At 37.0% G+C, this 26,754-nt stretch overlaps 2 protein-coding genes across 4 annotated transcripts in view; one reads left to right on the forward strand and one right to left on the reverse strand.

Annotated features, from left to right (window-relative positions):
- Positions 1 to 134: 134 nt before the first annotated feature.
- hsf1 (heat shock transcription factor 1) lies at positions 135 to 19,826 on the reverse strand. 3 transcript variants are annotated; one of them, XR_010820201.1, is made up of 15 exons: positions 19,391 to 19,826; positions 17,109 to 17,217; positions 16,565 to 16,701; positions 16,009 to 16,133; positions 11,933 to 12,008; positions 11,492 to 11,553; positions 11,063 to 11,159; positions 10,795 to 10,931; positions 10,243 to 10,446; positions 9,178 to 9,255; positions 7,104 to 7,209; positions 6,754 to 6,819; positions 6,508 to 6,571; positions 5,448 to 6,279; positions 135 to 281 (listed from the first exon to the last, which is right to left on the reverse strand). XR_010820201.1 is itself a non-coding variant. In XM_066715798.1 (14 exons), exons 1-14 carry the CDS (start codon positions 19,523 to 19,525, stop codon positions 6,077 to 6,079), a joined length of 1,599 nt encoding a protein of 532 aa, XP_066571895.1. In that variant the 5' UTR covers positions 19,526 to 19,826; the 3' UTR covers positions 135 to 6,076. The 3 variants fall into 3 exon arrangements, 2 of the variants coding, with proteins under 2 accessions (XP_066571895.1, XP_066571896.1); XM_066715798.1 differs by having other exon boundaries at positions 135 to 6,279; XM_066715799.1 differs by lacking the exon at positions 9,178 to 9,255 and having other exon boundaries at positions 135 to 6,279; positions 19,391 to 19,825.
- Positions 19,827 to 20,141: 315 nt separating this feature from the next.
- bop1 (BOP1 ribosomal biogenesis factor) overlaps positions 20,142 to 26,754 on the forward strand; it is a 58,745-nt gene continuing 52,132 nt past the window's right edge. Inside the window, exons 1-3 of the mRNA XM_066715801.1 lie at positions 20,142 to 20,278; positions 21,401 to 21,640; positions 25,317 to 25,478. Of these exons, the coding sequence (XP_066571898.1) occupies positions 20,159 to 20,278; positions 21,401 to 21,640; positions 25,317 to 25,478 (522 nt within the window). The 5' untranslated portion in view covers positions 20,142 to 20,158. The remainder of the gene's footprint in view (positions 20,279 to 21,400; positions 21,641 to 25,316; positions 25,479 to 26,754) is intronic.

Here is a 26,754-nt window from a genome sequence, read left to right on the forward strand (position 1 = left end):
CATGGCCGAGCTTCCTAAGTAATATGCATTGTGGAAGAACTAGATTTGCTATAAACATTGAAAACAAGCATGTTCAGAATATGTTGTTGAATATGATTTAAGTAGCTGCTATAAAATAAAACAACAACAATCAATTTACATATATAGCCATTTATTGACCAATCAATAGCAGCATATACAGTTTCTTTCTTATTGCAGAAGCCCTTCTCAACATATTTAGTAAAAGAAGAGACATCAACAACAAAACCTCTTCTTCAAAGACTTCACCAGGAATCCTGCATCTGTGGAATATTTATAGCTGCCATTATTTATATTGTTGAAAAAACAAAATGAAGGAACAGAAAACAAGATTGCATACTGTTTTGCTACATAACACATCAACATGGAGCTATTGCTGACTGTTCTAGAACAGCGGTTTCCAAACCGGTCCTGGACAGCCCTGCTGCTTTTTTCCCCAGCTAAATTGCTTAATTTAATCCTTAATTGTACTAACAATGCAATATATGGTTCAATTAAGTAATTAAGAGCTCGGTTGGAACAAAACTCAGCAGGGCAGGGGCGACTCCAGGACCGGTTTGGGAACGCCTGTTCTAAAAGATTCTTTAGTAAAAGCCAAACTGTTTAAGGTAGGGTGAAATATAAAAGTTTGGTAATATTTATCTATATGTTATTTGTTTATTTGTTTTACAACAAGATTATTTTATTTGTATTTTTAATTAAAGGGGACCCCACCTACAAGCTTTGGCTATAGTCAAAGTGTAAATATTTATACATTACACAAATATAAACCTGACTGCAGACAAAACGTTGAACAGAATTTGTTAATTAGTAAAAAAAAAGCAGTTTCATCCACATTCCTCACAAACAAGAATTAGCAACAGGATCGGCATTCTGAGAGGAATCGTGGCATGTTTACTGCAGAGAAGTGAATGTTTTTCCGAACAAGAGAGTAACTGGGACCAATGGACATACTTCCATACATGCACCTTCCACACCTCCTTGTTGTGGGTTGCTTGCACTGTTATAGTAACTATGTGCTATTCTGTGCATTATATCTTGTTTTTACTTTGAAGGATTCATATAGTTGCCTTACATACCATCTAGAGTATGCAGCCTTTTTATTTTTGACAGATTAATGCCTACTGAACTACATGGATTTTGTCTTAGTGTTTTAGCAGACCAATATTGTGATTTAATTGATAGGAAACTGATTTTTCAGCAAAACAAAACAACAAAACAAAGAAACAAAAAAATAATCAAGAAGGAAATATCTTAGGGCAGAGAATCGATTTGGAATATAAGAATGGGATTATACTAATATTTCTCTTTAAGTGGGAAACTATGCATGCACACTGAATATTACCTAAGTGTTTTAAACACCTCCCTAAAAATGTAATGAGTTGTTATCTATGATTTTCCAGATGCAGTTTTACAATAGTCTTTCATTCACTTGTACGTCAAGTGTATCTCAAACATCATTTTGGGAATAGAGGATGACATCAAAATATTTCAACCTCAGTATTTGGCCAAGCAATAGAAAACAAAACATTAGTGGTTGGGGCAATTTCCATTTTACAGCTGCAGGTGTTACTTTCTGGTCACCAAATTATCACCTGGTGTACAATCGGATCCAGATTTCCAAGCACAACAGCGTTTCAAATGAATACAGGGCCCCTGCTCAAAATGCATTGGGATAAAAATCAAGGCAATACAACTCTCCCATGTCTAGACCAGTAATCATACAAGCTCATCAATAAACACTGCCTTCTGAAATGCTGACTTTCCACATTCTAAAAGGTAGAGTAAGAGAATGCTAATATACACATGAGATTAGCCTGTTGCTCCGAAGCATGATGGGAAGGGCTTAGATATTTATCTGGGAAAATGCTGCCAGATGCTGGGAGTCACCTCTTCTCTTTTTTGGTAACAGATAATAGAAATTAAACTATGTATATAAACAAGAACATGGCTTCAGCTTGTGAACACCAAGATATAATGTAATATCTGAATATATCGAAGGCCTGTTGTGCTAAAATAAGTGTCCCACGAAGGACAATCGTCAAAGATCGTGCAACACTAACACTGACCTCCTATGCCATTCTGTAAGCTGACTGTGCTCTCTCTGATTCTTCATGTAATCTTTGGAAGTGAAGTTTTAGTTTTGAAGGAAACCTTTGTGTCATTTGTTTTTTAAATAATGTCTAGGTTACATGGCTTTTACTTGCTAACATATATTCATTCAGTTTGGTTAAGGTTAAGGTTTCTGTATTTTACCCTAAATGATCAATCTCTTGCTGTATTCTCATAATCAGGCAAGCTCAAGTTATTCTGAAATAAGAAATACAAATAAACAAACTTGAAAGAAATCAAGCGACACTATCTCTGTATAAAATAAACTTTACTTGAGATCTACATTAGATGTCAGATTTTTGTGTAACAAATCTAATACCACAAACAATAAAGTAAAAAACTGTAGTTTGCAGTTTATTTACTTTCATACCAACATAACTCTCCTGGATATGGCCGTTTAAGGCGTAACAAACTAAACTGATGTGGAGAGATCATGAAATTGATGATGCCTTCAACTACACGGGAGTGAAGACAAACGGGTGTCTAGCAAAGCTTGTTATACATGGCAGCAACCCACACAGTATGTATATAAATGTATAAAATCTCTCCTGCAAAACTATACATGATAAATACGTTTTTCTATTTCCTATTAAAAAAAATCTTAACCACAAAGTAATGTGCTTTTCTACATACTGCTTAGGCTATGAAATGTATTGCTTACTAACAACAGCCAAACACAACAATCTTTACATCCTAGAACTATTCATCGTACAAGGAATAGTTACACAGCAACTCTTATTAGAATATTTAATTTAAAATTAAATTACACACATATAATGTGACTTGTTTTGTGATTTGTAAGTATAATCAGGCATTGGATACATATTTTACTAATGGTATAGCAGAGAAAAAGGATTTTGTTTTTATGTAGTTATATTCTCAAGCTAGAAGTCTAGGACAAAAAGACTGTTGGTTTCAACATCCCAACTTCACCATGCGTCAGATTGTATTGTTTAATTGTCTGATTTCACTAAATAACAGAAAGACAGGCGAGTGCCAAAAAAAGTTTGCAATGTATAATTTGTTTTATGCTTGAAAATGTTTATGGAGATGATTATATTAAAAAGACAAAACAAAGACTAAATGAAAAAGCACCACGACATTCTGCACTTCATCATTGAATTCATAGGCCGTTCCTGGTTTACCCTCGAGTGTTTCTGTGTCAAAGCCATTTTTAATTGATTCCAATTACCACAGCAGCCAGAACATATCTAGTGCACCACGCAGTGCCGTAAAATGCTTAAATTGACATCGCAGCTATAGAAGTTCAGCGGTTTGCTTTTTGTTTTTAGCTAGAACTAGCAATACGAAATGCTTGTGCTTCCATCCACATGCTAAGTGCAATAATAAATCTCGTACTGGGTCTTTAGACAAGGTCTTGCGATTAACCCAAAATGTAAGCCTACATTCCACTATGTATTTTGACGTACAGCTCAGCTGGTTAAGGCCAGGTGCGGCCGAATCTAATTTACATTTGATCACTGGAATTCCACAATTACGAGAATACAGGACACATAACTAATTAGCTCGATTCTTTTTTTCTTCTAGATTGTATTACTTTTAAAGCTCAGATGACAACCCTAGTGTCATGGTCTTTTATAGTGATTTGCTTAAAATAAACACATTTTTCTAAGATGGGTTCAATTTTTGAATTTACTTTATTGTAAATAGCATTTCTTTCCCCTCCAATTTACGCAATCACATGCATAAAAAAATAACAACAAACGTCTCATACTTTACTAAGGGATTAATTAATTTGTATTTTGCAAATAATTGTCTACTTTTTTTTGTCTTGTAATCGCTTGTCATATGAATCTACGTTTAACAAGGAGAGGGAGTCTCTCTTGTGCAGAGCTGCCTGCCCTGGCTGGCTATGTGAATTTATAATGTGTAGCTGGAAATGTGTTATAGTCAAACAAAAATAGAAAAGTCCTAGAACTATACCCTGTAGTGAGCTTTGTTACACCTGGAAATTGGCAGCAGTGGAAACTGGGCATTGAATAAAAAAAAAAAAAAAAGCCTTCAAATAGAATGAACCGAACAATCAAAAAATGTGTGAAACACTTCAAGCGATGGGTTTGTAATTATTCAATGTAATGTGGCACTTTCTCTCAAAGTGAAATTGTACTTAAAAACAAGTTCCAAACACATAACCATAAGAGAGCTCAAAAGTAAAGCAGATTACAAAAATAAAACTTCTGAACTACAGAAATCGATAAATATATTAAGTGGGTATTTTATGTAAAAATTTAAAATACAAATTCACTATTAACATTTTAAATGTAAATATACAAATAACATTTGAAAATGATAAACCGCAGGAGTACAGTAAATTTAGATTATAGAAACCAAAACTTTAAACCTCAAACCAATAACAAGAAACTTTATTCTCATTTAAAAATAATCTACATAGCACAATATCAGAGCCAAGCGCTGTGCACAACACAAGTTTGCTAAAGATGAAGATGTCTGTGTGGGACCAGTTTTTGAATGACTGTTGGGTAATTCAATTTTGCCCCTGGACAAATAAAACCTAATAAATAGTTTCTTTGCTATGTATAAATGTTAAGAAAGCGACTCATTACAATGCCATGATAATACAAGTCAGGAACAATGACATTTTGGGGAGAAAGAAAATAAAAATAAAAAATCAGAGCTTATTTATCAACACTGAGCAGACACAGTTTAATAGCAATGAGATGGGATGAAGCTGATCTGCTCCCCCCCAGGTAAGCATCCCTATTATTCAAATAATATTGAGACAGTATACACTGAGAAATGACTAAGAGTGAAATATTCTCTCCCGTGCCTCCCTTGTTTTCAAGATCCTACTTACAAAATATCCTTGTTCTGTGTGTAGATGGTTTAAAACAAACAAACCTCCTACGTAGTACAATAAAACCACCAGAAGACTAAACTAGTCCCATAACTTATTTTTGCAGTTTGTGAATGTATGCATATATACTATACATATTTACACTGATGTAAAATTAGCAATACACAATTCTTTCATCTATGTACAAAACGGTAGCAAATGAGGCTATACTATAAAAGGCAGTGTTAGAAACAAACAAACAAACAAATCAAACTTATGACACTACAAACTGTTTTACCTTCGGTCAGGTTTGGTTTTGGGAGAACTGTTAGTTTGGGTTTTATGTAATTCACAACAAATTACATCAGATGACTTCAAACAAATATCTGAATCAGGGTTCTTAAACTGCAACTGGGTAATAAAATGATGCATTAAAACATAGCTACGCAATCTAAGAACATTTATTTTCCAGAGTCATTAGTAAGCACAGATTTATACCTACATATCACACATGGTGGTAACCGAAATGCATTCTTTGAGAACTTTCTTTGTCGTGGTTTTCCTCTCTATAAAGAGTATTGGAGAAAAAGAGCAGGTAAGATATACAAGTACAAGGCAGTGTTTCATGTAACCGTTGACATCGGAAGGACACGAGTCCAAAAACAGTAGAACAGTAAGACGTGCTGCTGTGATTTATTCCTTTATACTGTCAGCCGTTTGTGAAAATCAGCAACTTCCTAGAATATCCAAACAGAACATATTGCAATTTTACATGAATTTCATCCTTTAAGGAATTTTTGAATTCTGTGGTCAGATAGATGACACGTTGTTTCAAACCACAATACCTTATGGATGATTAAATGTTTATAGGTAAACTTTAAGCTAGAGTAATGAACAACTTCTATGTAATATTACTCGAGCATGGAGAAACAGCAGAGAGCAAGTGTGTAGTGAGATGAAACTGCCGATATACTAGTAATGTCTTAACTTGCGATGATCAGACATCCTGTCTCAGATATTGACAGGAGGCGCTGGCCTCACTGCATCTATAATAAAGCCTCCAAACAGTCTGCTGAAGAAAAACCAACAAACACAAAATACAGGTTGCGTATCCCTTTATAAAAATAACATTTAAGATAGAGCGGGGTCCTCTGATTTTTGTTGGTACTCGTTTGAAAGGAGGGAGATGGTGGGATCCTCTGCGTCTTCTTCAGTCCCGAAGTAAGAGTCGTCCTCCAGCTCAAAGAGATTAGGAAGATCCCCACTCGCACTTTCAGGATTGCTGGAGTCGACTAGAACCACAGGCTGGGATGTGTACTGAACCAACTGTTTCCCTGCAGAATACATGATATTAATAAATGCATAAACAAACATTGATGAGGCTTCTGGCCATCTATGAGAATGCACCCTTAGGAGGATAGGGACATGATTCTGCATTTTTTCAACCCCCCCCCCCACCACCACCACCACCAATTAAATGTGCTGCTGTGTCAGGGAGATCTGCACAGTCTGCTAAGAAATACAATATTCATTTGATATTGAAGTGGCCTGAGCTGACTTACCTGCATCAGAGGAGTTTCCAGTCGTTTCTGTGGCCTTCTGGTCTTGTGTTAGCAATTCTTGGATCTTCAAAAACAAATGCACAATATTTTAAAAGGATTCAAGACCATTTGCATTTGTAAGTGAGAAACAAAGCCCTCACTGTCAATTCAAATGAGAATTAAAATAAAAGTGATATTTCAAGATAAATCCAGTCAAAAAATCAAATCAACTCCTATAAATTATAGGGATGACCAGACCATACTTACACTTGCAAGGCTGGTGTCCAAATCTGGCAGGTTAAAATCGGTACTTGACAGAGTCGAGTTGAAGAACTACAATAGAGAAAAAGTTGTAATTTTCTTTCAGGTGTTCCGTTTTGTACACAATACAATAATAATCCCCAAATATGTAACTGGGCTACTACTGTTTATCAAGGACACCTACATTTAATACGTAATCTGTCACCTAAACTCACAAATACCAGTGGAAAACCATATAAAATGCCCAAACTGAATTAGTCAGATTTTGAATTACAATATATTATACAGTGCAGCATAAATACGAGCCTATCACATTAGGCAAAGGATAATATGACAAAGTACATGTTAACACTTACATCAAAAAGTGGGGAAGAATCAAAGTTGATGGACTGCCCATTTAAGATTGTCTGTAGGTTTTCCAAATTGGTGTCAATGTTTTCAACATGGTCATTTAGCTCATGCCTAGAATGAAAAGAATAAGTTTAGCTGAAGAAAATATATTTCAAATCATAAGCACAAGCAAAAATAACCTACTGTGATCTAACCAATCAGGCAATCTGCATCATTACATTTTCCAAGGCCCACCAGAGATGCAGGTTATAAAGGCAGCAATTAAATTATTGAATTTGCTACTGTACAATGAAAGGTTTTGTAGACATTAAATACTAAGTGCCTAGTTGTATGTTGTGGCTTTCATTCCCTGATGGCAAATTGAATTTGTAATGATTGATGCCTTTATTGAACTGTATTTTTGCACTTTGTTTTGCACTTATGTTGTAAGTCGACCTGGATAAGAGCATCTGCCAAGAAATAAATAATAATAAAAATAAACAAATAAATAAATAAATAAATAAATAAATAAATAATAAGGCACAATGACTTCAAAGGTAGTCTACAAAGCAATACATTTAACAGGACTACATAAAAACTGGCAAAATAAACCATCTTTTAAAGAGGAAATAAATTAATAGAATGGTGGTCTTCATTAAAATCTAGTAAAAGCACTACAGGATTTCTCAGGCCAGATTTTTAACACATTTTAATTTGCACATAAAGTGCAAGGTAGTTTCAACTGCAGTTTTCATTTATTTATCTTCATAGAAGGACATCGGGGAAAAGAAAAAGAAAAAGGAAGGAAAACAAGAAAAAGGAAGTACTGAAGGTTTAATTAAAATCAAGCATTTACATTAAAACCATTAAAACTAATAACTAATAATAATACTAATAATTCAATGCACCGGAAGAATGCTATGTAACCACATCTGAAAGTTTGCAAAAGATATGATAAGTTTATTTCAGTATCTGTGGCTCTGGCCTTGATTGGTGCAGAGCTGGGATGCTTTTCTATTATTATGGGATGAAACATTACGCTTAGAGGTATTTCTGGAGACTAAAATAACATTAATTCAACCCCTTCTTGCACGGTAGGGGATCATTAGAGGTAATTCGACCAAATATGGGACATGCAAGGATTTCTCCTTTCACAATTGGCAAGAATCCCTGCAATTTCAAGAACACCAATTAAACTTCTTGCATTTCACACACGAGCTGTACAAATTATTTCTTTTTCCAAATGCAAAAGCAGATGTTACAGTGAAAAATGAGTGGTTTCAAAACATTATATGAATGCATAAATGAAGGGTTTTAGATCAGTTATAAAAATTCCACATATACCTTTAAAATGTGTGCTTGACCTAAAAGGCGCTGTGCTTTCATACCCTAACCAGTGTCACACATTGCAGCCAAGAGGAGTGCAAACAGCAGACCAGTGACCCATTTCCAATGACCAATCTGGCGTGTTTTTCTACCCGCTATCAGAAGTGGCCAACCTAGTGGAAACAAGCCATAATCTGCTCTAATTGGTACTTTTCTTTGATTGACATAGAGAAAGCACTAATCTTGATTTTGTTCCCAATTTAGACTAAATAGTTTCGTCAATGTCTAGTATTGGAAAGTGGAGATTGGGGGGACAGCTCTTACAACTGAAGGCTGAACCTGAAAATTGGAAGAAGGGAGGAAGAACTGAGCATATTCCTTTTTACATAAGAATGAAAAGTAGTTTTAAGGACAAAAATAACATGTTTTGGATAACCATACGGCTCATAAAAATAAAAAAGCATGATAGTACTTCACACCAACAGCAGCTTGACAGACAACTGAAATACATATTTGCCTGTCCCCAGGTAATAAATACTGTGATAAGAAAGCACTGTCTAGAAATAAGTCTCGAAATAGAACTATCAATTTATCCACAAGTCACATTTCAACTTGGGGCTGTCAAAAGTGACGAGGGACAATACATTTTGTTAGACAGTTCTGCTTCTTTACAATCGTTTAGTGTGTAAAGACATTCTCTGCCTAAAGAAGCTCTTCAGTGATCAAGCACAGTTTTAGGTGCTCTGGGGACAGCTTGGTCACAGAAATGCTAACCCTTGCTGCGTTCTGGGATGTAGAGAGGTAGAGGAAGGACTGGGGAAAACACAAGAGACTTCAGACATCTGTGGAGCACTGAAAGATACAAACAAAACAAGGTACTAGGAATAGACCAATATAGCTGACACTGTGCTGAAGACAGAAAATGATGATCTGGCATCACACAGTTCAGGAATCATATTCCTCAGTCCGAGAGTGCGTCTTATGGGCAGGGTGGGAAGCAGAAGGGCTTCTTCATTGTGTTCCTTTGAAGAGCCTTGCACATTTTTATGTCCAGGCTTTACAAATGAAACCCATAATGTAGCTATATGTTGGGACTAACGCAAAAGTTATGTCAGTAGAATGACATAACGAAACAGGACCACAATACATTTATATATACAGGGAGGATTATGAAGAAGGTGACAAAAATGGCAGGGATCACCCATTTTTGTAAGGTACATAATATGTATCAGTACAGATCGAAGCGGTCTGCACAGTGTGTGCCCTTCAGTGTTATTAGAAGTGCAGCACGGAGCTGGAGGTCAATGCTCAGAAAGCACTTACAGTAAAGCGCAGCCCCGGCTAAGCGTCTCATTCGGCCAGAAAGGGGGAAAGCCCAAGAGTCCTACACACGGCTATATATACTTCTGTGGTTTTACCTTTTGAGTCTCATTTTGGGATACACTGGATTAATATAATTAAGGAAGTTTAATCATGAAATCATGTAGACCCTAAACTATTATTCAAGTACTTGTTCAAAGCTACATGTAACTTACAAAATATTAAACTTAGGACAGAAGGCAGGTTCCCATGATTCATTGCAAACTCTGGATTAAATACGACATGCAAAATAATGGTCTTATCTTTTTAAACTTCATTTCTAATAAAACTCTCAACGTGTTAGTGTTTGCAATGATCTGGGCAAAATGTTTAGTTTTGTTTAAATGGTTAAACAAACATGATGGATAATTGGCTAACAGGGTTATTTGTATCCTGAATGCCACTGAAGCAAGTCAATTATATTTGATTAATGTCAATACAATTACATTGTTCGAGGGTAGGAAAGTGTCACACACTTACTTATCTAAGCAGGCCAAGCTGAGACACTTCTCCTCTGGCCGGGGCTGAGCTGTGCTGGCTTCGCTGTCCTGCAGTATGGAGTCGATAAAGGTGGTGGGGGACAGAGGGGTATCTGCAGCCACAGAGGCGGGGCTGACCTCCTCCACTTCTGGACTGTGAGCCGGACTTGCGGGTTCTTCCTTTATATGAACTAATGGACTTGTCCTGTCAAAAGGCGAGAGAAGAATCATCAGGTTAAAATATATAGTTAAAATATATATATAGTTGGCATTATTTCGTAGTAAAAATGAAGCAAATGTTTATGAATGAGGAATAACCTGTTCATGAACCATATATCTTGGAACTACAAACTATAATGTTACTATTATTGTAGGTATTCATAGTTGAAAATGCACAAGTGGGTTAAGTTGCATTAGCAGACAAAGCACATACTCATAAGGTATAATTTTTTAACAACAAATTAAAGAAATCATGTTGCAGACAGCAACGAAGATCCAGAACAGTACCTTTGGCAAATGATAAATCAGAATGCATACAGTTAACAGCACCTACCTTCCTTCTTTCCACTCCTCTGTAGTATCGGAGGGACTCGATTGTGCCAGATCAGTGACATCAGAAATGATTGGACCAGATTGGACAGGGGAGTCTGGAGAGTAAAGGTTTGTTCCTGTGTACGGCTGGGTAGAGGCCTTTAAGAAAATCAAACACAAATTAAAGTTGTTTAACCAAACATGCACAAAAGCATACACACATTTATACTTTCTTAAATGATGCCTGAAGTCACACCAGTGGTACAAATGATACTCTACACAGTACTTACTGTGAATGCAGGAGACCCCTGTAGGTGTTCGAGGGAATACTGTCGAGAGAACTTGGGCATGGAATGTGCGGAGCTGCTGTCGTTCAGCATCAAAGGACTACAGTGAAGGAGAAAGCTACAATTAATATGGACATCAAACATGGCAAACTTTAAAGGCAAAAACATATCTGAACACTATTTCATATTAGCAATTATAAATATGTAATGTCAAACTTAGGATGAATACATTGTAACTCATTAAAAGGTATAGAATAATTAATTGTGGTTCATTTAGGAAAACTAAATAAATCACCACATCAGGGAGATGTTTATATTTTGTCTTGCAATATTCATAACTTTGTATAATTCGACGCTTATAACCCCCGCAAAAAAGACCATGCATTTGCTTTTAGAAAAACCCATATACAGAAAAGATCCCCAGATACTTGCATTTTCCTTTTCATTCCCAGAACTCTGTTAGATTGCACCAGTGAGATTAAGAACTGAATGAGCTGAGGAAACAAAACAATCATCAAACCTTAGTTAGAGATTGTGTGCAAATGACATTGGTTAACAGAACTAGACCTTAAAATAACATGGGGACCACTGAGAATATGATTTTGAAAATGTTGATTAAAAAATAGTATAATTTTTTTTTTTACTAAAAGTTTCTGCAAGACAAAAAGGATCACTATTTTTACCTTGAGATCACTTTCAGCATTTTGCTTTTCTTTTTAACAAACTAAGTTGTTAACATCTGTAAAGTCTCAGCAAAGGGAATAATATTTCATGTGAAAGAAGCACAATACAAACTGTGAGATATAATTTCTCCAGATGTTTACTTGTGAGTTTCCTCACATCAATGTCAATCTGTAATAAATAAGCAATTACCTTATTCACGACTTTCTGTTGCTGGACATGCTTCTGTCTCAGACTTGCCACCTCCCTCCACAAAGCTTCATTCTCACTGAAAAGCAACATTTTTAAGGTTATGATAGTGAATGCACATATGGTCTCTGCTATTTCCTAAGAATTATGGATGGTAGTGCTGTTGAAGGTGAAAACATTTACAAATAAGTTTATTATTATTATTATTTTCTTTGTCTAACACCAGTAATTTCCATTCTTTTAAAAAATACTTTCTATTAGCATGCTCATTTAATGTGTGCATTTGAGTTTACAAAGAGCTCCATTCCCATAAACTATAGGCAAAATATCACAAAATAGGTAAGCTCCAGTAATTCAGACACCCTTACTATGCAGAAGGCAAGGGGACTGTATCTGTACATGTAAGGTTTTATTTAAACATTGTTCTCATCAAGTATTTACATACTCTGACTGTCACAGCACTAGCACTTTACAATATTTACAACACAATCCTTACAGTACAATTTAAGTACACTTTCAACTTTTAAAATGAATCAATGCATTATACTAACAGGAAATGACACTATAAAAATCTAACCAAATTTAATCTCTTACAAGTTTGAATTGATGTTAAAAATACTTTAGGCACACACAAGCTATTAACTATTCCTCCGTGTGTGCTGATGACCAAATTGTGGTTGCTCAAAGATGCGCCCCACCCCCCAAAAAAAAAAACTGCTTTATACTGACTTCACTTTATAATGACTCGAACTGTGGAATTTGAACAAGACTACAAAAAAATGCATTGGGTTTTACTGTGCAGTAAAGAAGGGCAAATAAAACAGATTTTAGAAATACTTTAGATTGTTTTTTAAGTTAATGGTTATTGAAAGGTCTTAGCAGCTTTATTTATGCTGGATTTTAATACAGTCTATAAACCCTTCCCTTCCATCTGCCCCTTTTAAACCAACTCCCCAGACTCTCCTGACTCTCCTAAAGCCATATCGTGTGTGCACTCTGATGCTTCTTCGTCAGACACATAAAAGGAACATTGAATTATGGCCTTCACTTATTATATACATCTAATTAATTGCTCTCATAACTCATCAGTCTACTCATTTAATTTAAATCAATATACACAAACACATTAGAAGGAGCTGGAAGTTCAGTGCAACAGATTAAATTGTTACAGGCCAATTTATATTTACTTATGGAAACAGAACAGAAAGGAAGTTAATGTTACACGCAGTTTGCCAAATCTATGAGTTATGGAGAAACAAAACTGTAACCTTTTCATTTTTGCCATGTTGCCCTCCCACACTTTGTAAACCAATTAATTTTACACAGAAGAAATTTATATTACGTTCTGTATACATTTGGGATTGGCACCTGACCCTGGCCTAGCATGAGCCGGTACATGTAGTGGGCGAAATTACGGGTGCTCTAATTATGAGCTAGTTGGTTTTAACTACTATACTCAGGAATAAAGCATATCACATATCAAACAGTAAATCAAATTCCAAATGCATGTAGATAGTTTTTAGAATATTATAGCTTACAGCATTTGTGTCCATTCACCTCCTGTTGTAGGTCAATTAAAGCCACTAATCTGGACTTAATTTCCCACCAAATGTGCCAAACCAACTGGTCTATGTTTTGTTTTTTTATTCACCTTATAAGGGTAATAAATGTACACTAGTCCAATGTACTGTATACATTTAGGGTTAATACATCTTACATAATAATAATAAAAAAGACCATCAGCAACAACAACAGAAAAACTGCACACCGATTCCCTCACCCCTTGGGTCTTAGAAGATGTATTGACTGTCATAAGATGTATCCCTGGAATAGTTAGTTTCTTCCTCACAGATGACATTATGTCCTGACCATATGTAGTACATAACAAGCATTTAATAAAGGGAGAGCAGAAGGTTTCCAATGCCTTGCGGTAAAATTTCCTTGCTCCACATCTTTTAAGTATTACCAACCACAGTGATCTTGGCGGATGAAATTCTTTATCTTTCTTTATAGACCTTTATCTGCTGGCTCGGCTGCCTTATAAAACTGTGTCTTCTCATAAAAGAAGTCTGCACAGGATGCTCTGCTATCTATCCAGTCTCAGAGAAACACCTCGTGCACCGGAGCTGGCCTGCACATTCCCAGCGGTGGAAAGTTAAATCGTTTATAGGGACAGGTGCAGACGCCACAGAAGAGCCGGGCGCACATGGCTGCAACTCCCCAGCCCCTAACGAGGATCCAGATATAAATCCAAAACCCTGGAGAAGACCAAGCACACATTCACAGATGGAAAAAATGTATCATTATACCTTCTTTTAAGTTGCTGGAATGTGTCTTTTTTAAATGTGTAGGTGAGTATGTATAGATATTTAATTATAAATATACCAAAAGTCTCAATTTCTAACTCTCAAAAACAAACTATTGACAGAATCCATTTCAGCCCAAATTATTAACTTTAAACAACAAGAAATAAATAACGTTAACAAAATATTATTAGATGAGATAAAGGATCCAAATTGATACAAGTCAAATGAGGAGAGAGAGGATAACAGAGTACGTGGGCAGGTGGACACTGCAACACCACATTTATCTGAAATGCCTCTGAGATGGAGAACTGCTGTAAACAGGGCTTATAAACAGGCACTTGACTGCTTAATTATGGGTAACCCTATACAAGCTTTTATCACTTACAGTATCCATGCAGAACAAGACAGACTTCCACAAATCCAACCACACCATCACAAATACTGCTTAATAACACTGAGTAAAGTAAAATACAATTTATTTTCCGGCTCTGCTTTAATATAGTCTTTTGGTCATTCTCTAGTTATAAATTCTGTGTAGTCGTTATTGCCATATTTAGCCACTTTGTTGGAGGTTTGTTTAAACTTGGTGTTGCCAGGGAATTTAGACAGTGGATGCCTGGAGCTGCTTAACAAAACAATAGTAGTTGGCACTTCATTTTTTCATGTTTACAATGTTAAACATTTAGACTGACTTCACAGCTGCGAAGTACATTATTGTCCCTCAATATTTGGCTTGGTTTAATTAAACTCAGACAAGCTTCATATAATGTGAATAGAACTCATAACATCTTAACACATTAAAGTCTTAACAAAACTTTCACAATTCGAAATAGACAGCTAATACTGTAAATCAGAGTTTCAAGCAAGTCACAACCAGACCATTTCCCAATTCTGCCACCTCCCTGACAATGTTTTGATTTTTATTTTGTTATTAAGCTTTTATTCTTATGAAGCAACAAGTCTGGTTTATCATACACACAGTCCTATTAGTTGAAGCCCTATAGCATGAGCATTTGGCTAGTAAAAATAGGAAAATGTTGTACAAAACGTATTAGCCTATATGAGCAAAATGAATAGATAAACAGCAAGTTTAAAGAGCCCGGAGAATGTGGAAATAGGCAGCTTGCATAAATGTCACAGAGCTGACAACTACAGTGACATCTTGGCAACAGCTGGGTATGCCTCCCCATTAGCGCAGGATGGAGTCAATATTCTTTTTTAGATCGGTGACTAATTCTCCTGGTAAGTGAGCAAGAAACTATATCATATTGTCTTATCTTGCTTTTCCTACAATGGATACACAGTTATGGCTTTCATTTAAACAAATCTATCATTTCTGAAAAGAGTCCTGGAGACTACCAGTTCAGCCTTCAGTCTAAGACTGCCACCTTTATTTTTGGGCAGAGCATCAGCATGTTAGATACCCCGGTCAACTGTAAATCATTCTGCAACACCACAAAATGAATGTCCAGCAGCTACCACTTGACATTACAGCCAAAGTGTATTTGGTTTGTGCAGTCAATTAAACAAAAAACACCAATGCTGTGAGGTGCAGAACTTGGTTAACAAAACCCTGAGAGCACCTGGTTTGCAAACTCATAGAGAGGCTTTCAAATATCCTTCAATCACATTTCATATTCCCTCCAGCAGACAGGGTGTGAAACGGACGACTGAACAAGAACAAATACAACAGCCAATAAAGGACTGCAGGAACACCGACTTCCTTGCTGGCATCGTATCTTTTATCGGGAACCATCCCCATATTAAACTTACTGCTTCATGGCGATGAGCTTGGAATCCATGGTTTCCTGCTTCCCCCTCATAAACTGTACATCAGTCAATAACTTACTGATATCATCTTGGCGTAGCTTCAGATCCTCGTGTTTAATATTTGAAACCTAAGGGCGATGAGAGAAAACTGTGAAAAATGCATTAGCTTTGCCACTACCTATCCTGAACCCATGACACACTAATATTGCTCAATCTATATTCAGAAAGACAAACTGAATCATTCAGTTACTTCTTATACCTATAGCTAGGAGGGAAATTACTTTCTAGGGGAAAAAAGGAGATTTGAAATAACTAGAAGCTAGGGGTCGGTGTATTTAAATTATGGCTTTTTTTTCCATACAGATTCAGAAAACTCTAACCAATTAATTTAATTTAATGTTATTTAAAATAGCAGATACAGAGATAGTTACTCATGTTTGAAGGATTATATAAGGGAGCTAGAAGAAAAAAAGAATTGTGCAAATTACATCATGCTTCATGTTCTTAGATGTCAGTGTAAAATGCCGAAAAAGCAATATGACAGAAGTTGTATACTCACATTTGTTACCTTCCTTTTAATATTCTCCAGCAACTGCTCCTGACCTCGGACGAAATATGGATGCTGGAATTCAGTATCATCTTTCTCTGGCTTCACTAAACCACCCTGTTCAATGTGAACAACTTTGCGGAACCCATCTGTTAAAAAAATAAAAAATATGGCATTGGGTATGAGCCTGGTGAATGAGAAATCTCGCTTATTCAATTAAGACATAAGCAATAGAGCAATATATCTGACAACAATTTAGGATATAGTATCACTTAGACTTTCAAGGTAAACATATAATGATGAGATGGGAAACCTTGTCTTAACTGTGAAGAAAAGTAGCAGGCACACAGATGGCGCACATACACTGACATCTGGTAGACTGTCCCTGTACACAATTCAGGCTCATATTTAAACCTTAGTCATGGGAACATTATGGGGAGTTGTTGGGGGTGTGTGCTCATTTTAAAGTGGCAGAGATCTGTGATAATAAGGGGAATTATAAGAAGAGACTGTAGGTAAAACACAGGCACTGCCAAAGCCCTGTGATAACACTCACACATATTGAGTTGGCGGACAAAGCTAGCCATGTTGTTATGTTTGAAGTATTTGGGCAGCACCTCTTTGGAAAATCTTCCTTGGTCAAACACATGAAAGCTGGTACCACCCTGTAAAAGAAAAACAAAAGCATATTATATACATTATGCATACAGTAAAGAGAATTTGAATCCATTAAGGTTTAGACCCAGACATGCTGAGGAATGCAACAAGAATATAGAGATCAAAGATTTGGAGTTTGTACCAATCACAAATTCCCCAAAGAATCATCACAGAAACATATAAGCTATACAAATCTGACCAACATACTGCATGCCCATTAGTTTCATATTTACTTCTTGTTAAAAGGACTATATATAATCTACATTTATTTTTGGTCAAGAGCTTCAAATTATCTAGCGCTACATTAAAATACAACAGAGTAAAGTGAATGCTTGCAAATACCTTAATCTTAACACAAAGCCCTTTTCTCATGTGATACACTCACTGTATTCTGGCCTGGTTCAATTCCAGTAGTACTAGTAGTAGTAGTTTAAGTATTAAAAGTACTGTAAGTAGAAGTAACAGTTTTGCATTTTAAGTTTCTTCACAACATTTGGATTAATATACATATCTTTGATGTATTAGCCAAATTCAAGTGACTTACTACCGCTTAATATTCTAGTTACCAACACCGCTGCAACTGCAACAAAACAAACTGAATGAACACAATTGCCTATATTTTACTTCTGTCCATTCCCTGTAAAGATGTTTAGCCTCCTCAACTCTAGGTCCTGCTACAGCGCTGACCCTTTTGCAGCCGACTCCACAAAGCAGTAATGTACAGTCTAGACTGCACTGCAAACTGTTGTAGGGGCCAGACAAAATGTGTCTTGAGGGACAGCCAAAAGGTGTCTTATTACTGTGCAGTGTACTATATTACAGTATATAGTAGTGTATTACAGTTCAGTAGAGCACAGTTCATGTACTGAATACTGACTTTAACCATGACATGTAAATAAGCTGTGTATTGTCTTTAGACACTGTACTTAAATGACCTATGTGCCTAATTCACCCGGCACACTAAGCATAATGTGTACAACATATGTATCAACATTGTATTCTACCCATGTTGCACATATGATGTATACTGACCCAAATACTATATTATAATTGCTTCTATATACATCAATACTATTTAAATTGTATCCTGGACACTAACCTACCTGCTATTACAATACAGCTACACTATCACTAACTTTCTCTGATTCTCTAAATAGAAATATTGAGTGCAACTTACAAACGATCACCCATAATAATCTGCATTTTACCAGACAATATACATTTTCAGTAATATATTATGCAAAAGGTGCTCTCGCATGCAGGTACAGTATCTTCAGATACTTTAAATTCTACTTTGTACATGTGTTGAATTAATGTTTAACCTTCTCTTTCAGCAGAAGTGCAGGTTGTACAACTGCTATAATCAAACATCAATGAATGCAAGCAATATGACCACCATGTTGATTCAAATGTGTGTATTTAACGTAGCTAAGTAGTATTCTGTTTAGCACCCACTGCATTGAAACCAGGGCAGAGTGAACTGCACCAAGGCCCAAATTAGGCCAAAAAAGGGGATGCTGCTTCTTTCGGATATTAATAAACCCACGTACTTTTCCTTTGCAAATCGCAAATCGAGATGGTTGCGTTTTGATTGCTACATTCACACACACCTGGGTTGCGTTTTCTTGCCTCGAAAAGCCTGAACAAGTAAAGTATGTCATGCTTCAGTTTGAACACAGCGGCCACACCCCCTTATCTAGTTAAATGGCTTCCTCAGTTGGCAACAAGTGCTGCCTACGTGCTCCACACGACGAAATGACTGGGTTTATATCGCAGAACAGTACACAGAAAATACACAAGATCATCCCCTATTTCACCAGTAAGCTGGAGTAGATCATCCACATTGTGGTTGCTGTTGTACAGCTCGGTGCTGATGGTGTCCACGAATAAGATGAATATAAAAACAACACTAGGCTACTGAATGTAAACAGACAGCCTGTGCACTAATGCCTGACGAGAAAGCGAGTGTGAATATACAGCCACAGCCTGTGTAGCTGCCAAATTGTAAAACACGGCTGGGGCAGAGGGGAAACGAAAATAAAAGTAAAACTAAATAATTGTCAAATATAACGGTGACCCAGCAAATAGTTTATTTACCAATTCACAAATGCAGTAAGATGTATGTTACATAAGGGGCTCACGAATACAACTCATCTTCAGGTCTGCTGTTTACACACTTACCGGACTCCAACAAATAAGCGAGTCGGTGTCTGGATCTTCCACCAAAGTCCAAAGTTTCGTGAGGAAGGCCGGGACATTACTGCCACTGACCAAGACCCCACCGGCACCACCACCGCCATGAAACTCCATGTCCATCAATGTTAAAAAAGTGATGGCAACCAAGACAGGGAAAAACAACAACAAACACAACCAAACTGGGAGCACAGAAGTTAAAAACTACGTCGCAGCCTTTGGGAGATGCTGCATTAATATTAGGCCGTTTAATTCCTCCTCTTCACGTTCAACTCATTTACTGGTATATATATCAATGTACTGACTTTGTCCTATCGAAATATTTGATATTGATTATATCACCAAAACGACATTTTTACGAACTGCGTAGAGACGATACATTCCACAGGAGCATGGTTGTCGCCATTTTGTGACATCACTAAAGAAAAACTAAAAATACACAGTCGACTTCACCATAAATAAAATTAAATTAATTGTATACATATTTTATATTAACTAAAAGGTATATTATCGTATATAAAGTGGTATAATAGTTCCAAAAATAATGAAAAAATAAACCTCATAACCTTTGACTTTTAACCCCGATTTATAAAAAATGTTTTTTATTAAACCCTACAAAAATATATTTATTTCTATATATGTAATTATGTATGTTATATATAGATTAATTTTAGTATCTATGTTTTAAAAATAATACTTTTAAAATGTTTTATATATCAACTTTAAACTGTGAACTCTGACCCGTATGTGTTGCACATGGTTGATCGGTGCAGCATGTCTGCTTCCAAAAGTGAACTCCGGCAGAGCGGCAACATGAGCAGCAAAACTCAAGGCAAAAGTTTACAAAAGAGGACGGTCGAGGAGGAAGATGAGCAGGTATAATATATGTATATGCGTGGTTTAATGGTTAAAAATACTTTCTGAAACCTTAATTAGAATCGAAAGGATGTGCTCGAGGCTCAAAGCAGTAGTGGTCATATTTTTCTTTAATGCTAAATAAACATAGCCTACACTGTATGTAAATTATTATACGTGGTTCATGGAGTCATTCAAAAGTGATATTTTGAAATAGTCCAGTACACTCTTGGCTTTTTTCACTGTGTATTCTTTATTTACCACTTAACTGCAATGCTGCAGTGGCTGATTTGGGAACATGTCTGATTTGTTATGTGACGTTTATTATATAGCCCACATTTTTTAAAGTGGAATATAAAAAGCTTGTGCATTTCACTCGACTGCAATGCCTGTGGCAGGTATTTAATGTATGTATCGCCAGACATGTGATCACCTTATTAGCAAACAAACACAATAGTTTTGAGAATCACAGGATCCAGTTTACCCTTCTTTGCGTAATTCCTGTAGGTAATGTGTATTTGGAAGCGACTTATTAGATTTACAGTCTTTTGGAGGTAGTTTAATTGAGATTAAATGTTTTCAGACGTCTACAATAGCAATACTAAAATTCCTTTCTAATATGTATATGTGTGTGTATACACACCACATGCAGATTTACATATGTGAGGACATCCACTCCTCTCTTCTGCTGATGGTTAGTAACTTTGTGTGTTGACTTCCAGTCTCCAGGTGGACAGCAGTCAGATGGTGCTCTTCACATGTAAGGTGTTGCTGTAGCTATGGCAAGCACATGGTATAATAAATGCCCAAGTTTCAAACCCACCCTCACAGGCATATACAATGCCTCGTCATTTATACATATAACCTACATACACTTTTCAACAGAAGTTAAGTACAAAAACCCAAATAGCCCTTTTCAGAACTTGTGTGTAGAAAACAATGCTGCGTTGTTGTAATGAAGTTGAACGATCACCAAACACAGATCTCTGCATTTCCTTTTACACTAGTTTGTATGAGTGGCCCATAGTCTGGTCACATCTGAGCAAGCCACGATATGAGGCTAGCAGGTATTTTAGGATGCTCGTGTGGCTGTGGTACATCCCAGAACTGTTCTGTGCAACTAAATGGTGTTCCTGCCTTTAGGGTTTTCAGCTCCCCCTGTTCGGTAAGGCTGACTCCGAAGGCAGTGATGCTGAAGGGGATGACGACCTGTCTGACAGTGAGGAGAGCGTTTTCTCCGGTCTAGAGGATTCAGGGAGTGACAGTGATGATGGTGATGATGAAGAGGAGGAGGAGCAAGGAGAGTCAAATGAACCAAAGTCCAAGGCAGATGAAAATGGCGAGAGCAGCAGTTCTGCTAAAATGTCACAGCAGCAACTGAAGGTAAACTCTTGACTTTTAAAATATTTTGTTTGTTTAATCTAAAAAGGTGGCTGAGCAAAAAACATAATCCTCTCATTACTCTTTCACGCCAGTCCCATTGCTGTGAATTACACCCCCAACATGTCTGCATGGGCTCTGGCGTATTTGTACTGCATTGTGCATGAAAGTGCATATTCATTCTGTAATATATATATATATTTTTATTTCACCCCATCCTTTCCTGCAGTTCTTTGCATGGTGTAGTTTATTGTATAGGGTTCAACAAAATGCATTAAAATGGATCATCACAGTGGGACAAGATACGTTGACTTTACTACATATGCCATTCATTACCTATGTAAAGGTAGAGTCATCTGACATTGTTTCATCCATTTTAACAACTAGCTATGTATCAGAGCCCTCACCTTCCATATATACATTATGACTCCATAAAATTCCCAATTTTTTTAGACCTACAAATTGTTAATTTACACCTGTTTTTGTTTTCCACTCCAGTTTTCCTTTTCCATGCATTTTCTTATTTCATACTGTCAACAAAGTCAAACGGTTGTACTCTTATTTACAAACACTCATGTAAATGATATTTAGGAAACCAGGAAGTACCACCTTACCTGATTTGCTTTGTATGTTTCTGCATAGTAAATTATGCAATGACCCATTTTCTTTTCAGTTTGTAATCACACATCAGGGTTTTCCCTTTCAGGAAGTCATTTATTTTTATTTAGACATTAAAAACTATATATTTGCCTCCTCCACTTTTTTATTTATTTATAATATATATATAATATAATGTGATTGAAAGTCAGTTATCAAGTTATCAAGTTTTACAATATTATGCTTTAGAGCATTGCTGCCCCCTTGTGGAGTATAAAGTTTTAGCTTGTATCACTTCATATTTGTCCTATTGTTGTTAATAATAATAATAATTGTTAATGGCTAATTCAACAGAGCAGCCTTTTGCCTCCAAATTTCAGCACTTCCAGTAATGAAAATGTGGTTCAATATATCCAATATATTAAACTCATTCTAGAACCTATGACATCATGTGCGGATTGTCAGTGAGTATGAGGTTCTTTGCTAAACGGGGATTGCAGGAGTATCCGGCAGTTCTATTCCTTGGTGTAGCCGCTGCTCGAGCCAAGTTTTGCAGCAGTGATTACAGTGCTGGCAGCATGCTCTCTTAAGCCAGCAGGATTGTCAAGACTGAGTGGCTGCCTGACTCTCTGTAGGATCCGTCTACTTTACAGTCAGCCAGGCAGACATACACAAAGGCCTTATTTCAGCCTTCTGTCAGTCCTGGCTCAGGATCAGAAAAAAGACATAGTATAGGCTATTGTATTCCTGCTGTTATCATTATGGTGGTTCCTTCCTCAGTTAGACTGTATTAGTCATTCAAATTATGCTTGCTGCTGAACTTTGTATGCAATTAACCAGTGTATTTGCAAGGAAAATAAACTGCCCCCCTTAATTGCATTTTCTTAATTATTTTGATAATTAAGTAGAGGTAAAACTCTGTATGCTCATACATTTTAGAGGTAATTCTGATGCTTTATATTCCATGTATACCATTTAGTTTTTTTGTTTCTAGGAAGCAAGCAAGAGAATGTTTCTTCAGAAGCTAGTTCACAGGAAAGCGTTAAAAGATTTATAGGAAAAATTATAAAATTAAGATGAAAAAAAAAAAAAATCTTGGACTTTCACCGTAACCTAGAACTGATGGTGTCTGAATAAAAATGTGTTAACAGGAGACATTGTTCTCCTCCAGCTTTTTAATCCATTGGTGGATTCTTTTACTTGTGGATTCGAGTGAAGTGCTTAGGTACATTTTATAAAAGGCAGGAGTGAATGTGTCCGAATGTGGGCTAATGGTCCCAGAGGGAGCTGCTCTTTTTCGTGTATGTGCTCAGATCACTTAACAAGTAGGGGGGGGGGCAACTGTGCTGCCATGTGAGTGGGAGAGTAAAGCGGCTCAGCTTTCATGCAAAGCACTGTTCCTTATATGCGCACCCACGCAGGAAAGCTAACCAGCAGACACCTCTCAGCCCTGTCTCTCACATTTCCACTAAGGGACCAAATAGGTATGTTAAATTCCCACCTTCCGGCACAACACTTCCTTTTATTGCCTTTGAATTTAATGAAAGGAAATAATATCACCTATATTAACATTTGTGCCATAGCTGACAAATCCTGTGGGGAATGGAAATGCTCCCTGCTGATCAACGTCACCCTTCATCGTACATTCCATCATTTTACAGCACGGGATTATGGGTAACCTGGGGCCTGTGTCCGCCTTCTCGAGCTGATTTGGAGAGTGCAAGCCAACTGACATTAAAAACACGTTAGCTTGGCCCGCGCGCGCGCGCGTGTGTGTGTGTGTGTGTGTGTGTGTGTGTGTGTGTGTGTGTGTGTGTGTGTGTGTGTGTGTGTGTGTGTGTGTGTGTGTGTGAGCGAGCGCAGAGGTCTCCACGAGGTTCTGGATTTGAACCTCATTTTCCACTGACATAAATTTTGCCTAAACAGAAACTTGCAGAGAACACTGTAAACTGATGAACCCCAATGCCTGATCGTAAAAAATTTAAAAACATATTTTTTTAGGAAAATCTAGAACTCTGCTTGTTTGTCTTTTGTTATTTATTATTCTATATTTTTCCGCCATTGCCAAATGCATGTACCCTTCCTCCGTTGCTCGGATAATTCTCCCCGGTCCTTGTGGTGAGGTGGGCTGGATGCCAGCCATGGCTGTAAGTCCAGTGTAGCTTGTTTTTGAGCTGCCGTCACTCTGAAAGGTTTTTTTTTTTTTTTTGGCTGGCTGCACATCATCTGGCCGATTCATCTGCACCCTTTTTCCTTTCCGAGTAAACAGATTGAATGCGTTAAAACTAAAATATTGTGCCGTAACACTTCATAACATGGCTCTGTTCCTTCATTGGGACCTAATTTGTTTTAAATGCTAGCTACAGTGTTAGGGAGTAAATAACCCTTTCACTTCATCTCTCAAATATGCCTTTAATACGTGACAAAAACTGCCAATTACTGTGTTCCTAAATGCTTAGGGTCTCACTCTGGCAGGTCTAAACTTGGACTGTATCGCTGAACAATCAGTCATTTTGGTGGTGGATGTTTTGTTTCACTCTAGTTGCGGAAGGTTGTGATATATAGCCGGGGGATAAACTGTACAGCCAGCGTTATGTTGATGCACATTAACTGGTCTCCAGGGAGGAAGGAGTACCTCTGTATTTCAGCAGGTATTCGGGTTTAAAAAAATGTGGTCTATCGCTAAGGAAAAATTAAAAAAACGCTTGCTAAAGCAGCATGCTTTTTATCTGCTTTTTAACTGAAGATGAGCATAATGCAGTTTATATTTTTGTTAACATGTCCTTCCCTCTCAGGAAATTATTCATTTTAAAAATCCTTGGGGACCACAGCAGCCTTTCAGTAAAATTGTTGATACCTTACTGACTTAGCTTGACAACCCCTGTCCATTTACCAAAAGGGTAGCATGTTGGTTTCACTGAAATACAACCATTCATGTCTAGACGTATTCTAGACCTTTGCTGTTTTGTTTTGTTTGTTTTTAGCAAGCGCAGCCACAAATGTAGAACGTTTCCAAGATGTAAACTGAAATAACCTCCCTTTTAGATTTGTGCTGATTTATTTATTTTGATCTGTCTTTCAGAGTCCGAAAGCGGCCCAGAAGGCAAAATCGGCACAGAAGACGGATGTTCGAGGTGGAGGAGGAGGAAAGAGTGGAAAGTTGGAGCGACAGAGCAAGTCGGCACGCCAGCCCAGCAGCCCTAAGCGAGCAGATGAGTACGAGCAGGACACCTCAGACGAGGAGGTAAGGAGATGACTTTAGTCTCCCTAGGCTGAGGCATTCCAGCCGCCACAGATCAGACATATACTGAAGGGAAAAAAAAACATGTCTGTCCAGGCTGGAGCTCATTCCCTGTGACATAGACCCGAACACTCTCCATGTCTGAGGTACTGCCCCAGTGACCGAGCTCTCTGAAGGGTTGTAAATGTGGGGTTTGTCATCTTGGGACTAAGAGGATTTGAAATCTCAAGCTTTGTGTCTGGCAGTGTCTCTGCTCAAACATGTATACAGTAAGACATAAAATTTAAGTTGCACCTTGTTCGTGCAGTTCTGCAAAGCGCTGACGCTTGCCTCGAGAGACTGAAAGAGGTAAATGGCCGTAACAGTCTTGCAGTGCCTTTGTTTCACTACGTTATCTACGTTCCGGTAACATCTTACTTCATCATAGGCCACACTCTTGCTGTGCCTGGAAAAAAAAAAAAAAAGCATACTTTAAGGATATGTGGTTTTCTGATGGTTAAGGGTCTACATGGTGCAGTTATTTAAATTTGCAGTAAATCAAACTAGAATCCTTTAAATGTGTGTTCTTATGTGCTGTAATTATTTCATATTCATCCAGTGAATCTATAAAGTTTAAATAGGATTTCAGATGATACAGCGTGGGTATTCATGTTGCTTATGATATCAAGTGAAAATAGCAACATCTTAATAATGGAAAATGTGAAGTACTTCCATATTAAAAGCTTTTTCTCTGCTTTTATGTGGAAAACATTAAGCAGCCTACTCAATCCTGTCATAAGGGACTTTGTTATAGTTTGCATTTGATAAGTTTGTTGTATTTGCTTATTTTTGTACAGCTTTGATGTTGAACAGAAGTAGTCTCCGAAAGAGACTGTATTTTTAAAGTGTGAGATAATGAGGAATAACAAAGTGTCTATATGCTTCCCTAGGAAACTGACTTGTTTTTTTGAATTATTTCCAATTCTTTTCATGGATGCTAGATGCAATCAACTTAATCTTACCGTTTACCAGGATTTCTTGCTAAAGCCAACATGTCTTGTAGCCTTCATGGTTTTAAATTTGCATGTTTAGCTATTTAAACATTCTTTGTCTGCTATTTAATCGACAAGGTCCATTGAAAAACATTGATCCCGAACCACGCTGTGGTTTCGATAATTTGCCAGGCCATATAACCTCAAGCATCAGTCATGCAAATAGTTTTCTGGCAACTTACTTTGGATCAGCAAAAGTGTAGTAAGTTAGTATTGTTCTTGGTATGGCCTTTGTTATGGCAATATGG

This window comes from Amia ocellicauda, chromosome 10, assembly GCF_036373705.1.
Source record: "Amia ocellicauda isolate fAmiCal2 chromosome 10, fAmiCal2.hap1, whole genome shotgun sequence".
In the NCBI taxonomy this organism is placed as follows: Eukaryota; Metazoa; Chordata; class Actinopteri; order Amiiformes; family Amiidae; genus Amia; species Amia ocellicauda.